The sequence below is a fragment of the Plasmopara halstedii genome (genome assembly GCF_900000015.1).
Source record: "Plasmopara halstedii genome assembly, contig: Scaffold_484, whole genome shotgun sequence".
Classification (NCBI taxonomy): Eukaryota; Oomycota; class Peronosporomycetes; order Peronosporales; family Peronosporaceae; genus Plasmopara; species Plasmopara halstedii.
In genome coordinates this window covers 320118-321376 of record NW_020187404.1, presented here as the reverse complement: position 1 = coordinate 321376, position 1259 = coordinate 320118, and the positions used below count along the sequence as shown (strand labels likewise).

The 1259-nt window shown below is 40.4% G+C and overlaps 1 protein-coding gene across 1 annotated transcript in view; it reads left to right on the top strand.

The window, feature by feature from the left end:
- Positions 1-514: 514 nt before the first annotated feature.
- PHALS_10615 (RxLR-like protein) overlaps positions 515-1259 on the top strand; it is a gene marked incomplete at both ends in the record, with an annotated part of 1558 nt that continues 813 nt past the window's right edge. Inside the window, one exon of the mRNA XM_024726069.1 lies at positions 515-1222. Coding sequence (XP_024576783.1) covers positions 515-1222 — 708 coding nt within the window. The remainder of the gene's footprint in view (positions 1223-1259) is intronic.

Here is a 1259-nt window from a genome sequence, read left to right as displayed (position 1 = left end):
AAATCGCGATTCGTACCTAGGTTGATTAGCATTCTTTTGTTTGACGCTGTCTCAAATAGTTTAACTGAAATATAAAACTTGGCGACTCGGCTAATTTTCCTTCATTTCGGACGGCGTTTTATACAACTCGGCGAATTAGCGAGTTATATACAGACGCAGTATACGGTACGAGGATGAAATACATTAGCAATATCGAGATAAATTCAACGAAGTAATTAGAAAACATTAAATCACGAAAGATAACACAAACCATACTTGATAATATAGCGCGATGGAACTGCGAGTGACAAAGATTCGAACGTACCATGCGCTAACTGCTTGCAAACGGGCGGCGCCTCGCTAGTAACAAACAGTAGGCTTTCATTGTGGAGATTGCATGTACATTACCAACCGTTTTTTAATTGCTGCATACGATATTTGAAAATTTGTCAAATCTCTATCTTTATAAAAAAACCGTTCGTAAATTGTTAATAAATTTGTGAAAAAATTGTTATCCCCTCAAGATCCTTAAGCCATGGTTGTCATTCCCTCGCACTGCTGCATTCTGCCCTTAGTTTGGGGGCTTGCCTTGCTAACAACTGCCGAGACTATCACAGTAGACGATTCTGTTTCCAATGCCGTAGCTGTTGTGCCAAATCAGCACATGAAAACGCACACGCCATCAAGACCGGATGGTGATCGCGAATTGGTCGAGGAGCGAGTCTTTCCTACTTCGACTATGACCAGATTAGCTGGACATGAGCTTCAGCCGTTTGCAGATACACTTGTTCCTAAGAGATCGATTGATCGGCTGCATATGATGAAGTATGTCTCAGATGAATGGGAGCAATTTGATTCTATGACAGATGAAGATGCGATTTCTCGTATTTTATATGAAATCGACGACATTACAAATCTATTCCGTCATAATTCCTTTCTAGTTTGGCTCGGAACAAAGTCACCAAAGGATCTGAAAGCCGCGATTTCGACTCTATCAAATAGTTTGAAGAGACTTGTGCGCATCAGAACCATTCTACCAGGGATGTTTGCGAAGGAGAAAAAAGGAAACGGCATTTCTTACGTTTTGGCTACAGCTGTGGAGAGGAAATGGTTGTTGAGCATGTCGACGATTGAAATGTACCAAGTTCTAGGAATTTCTAGCATCGAGAAGAATGAAGATTTTGTTAAACAATTGGGTCCTTTATTTTGGGGTAAATTTGACCATCTCGGAAAAAAGAATTTTGTAGAGTTGATGTTGACGAAAATGCGAGAACGATCAC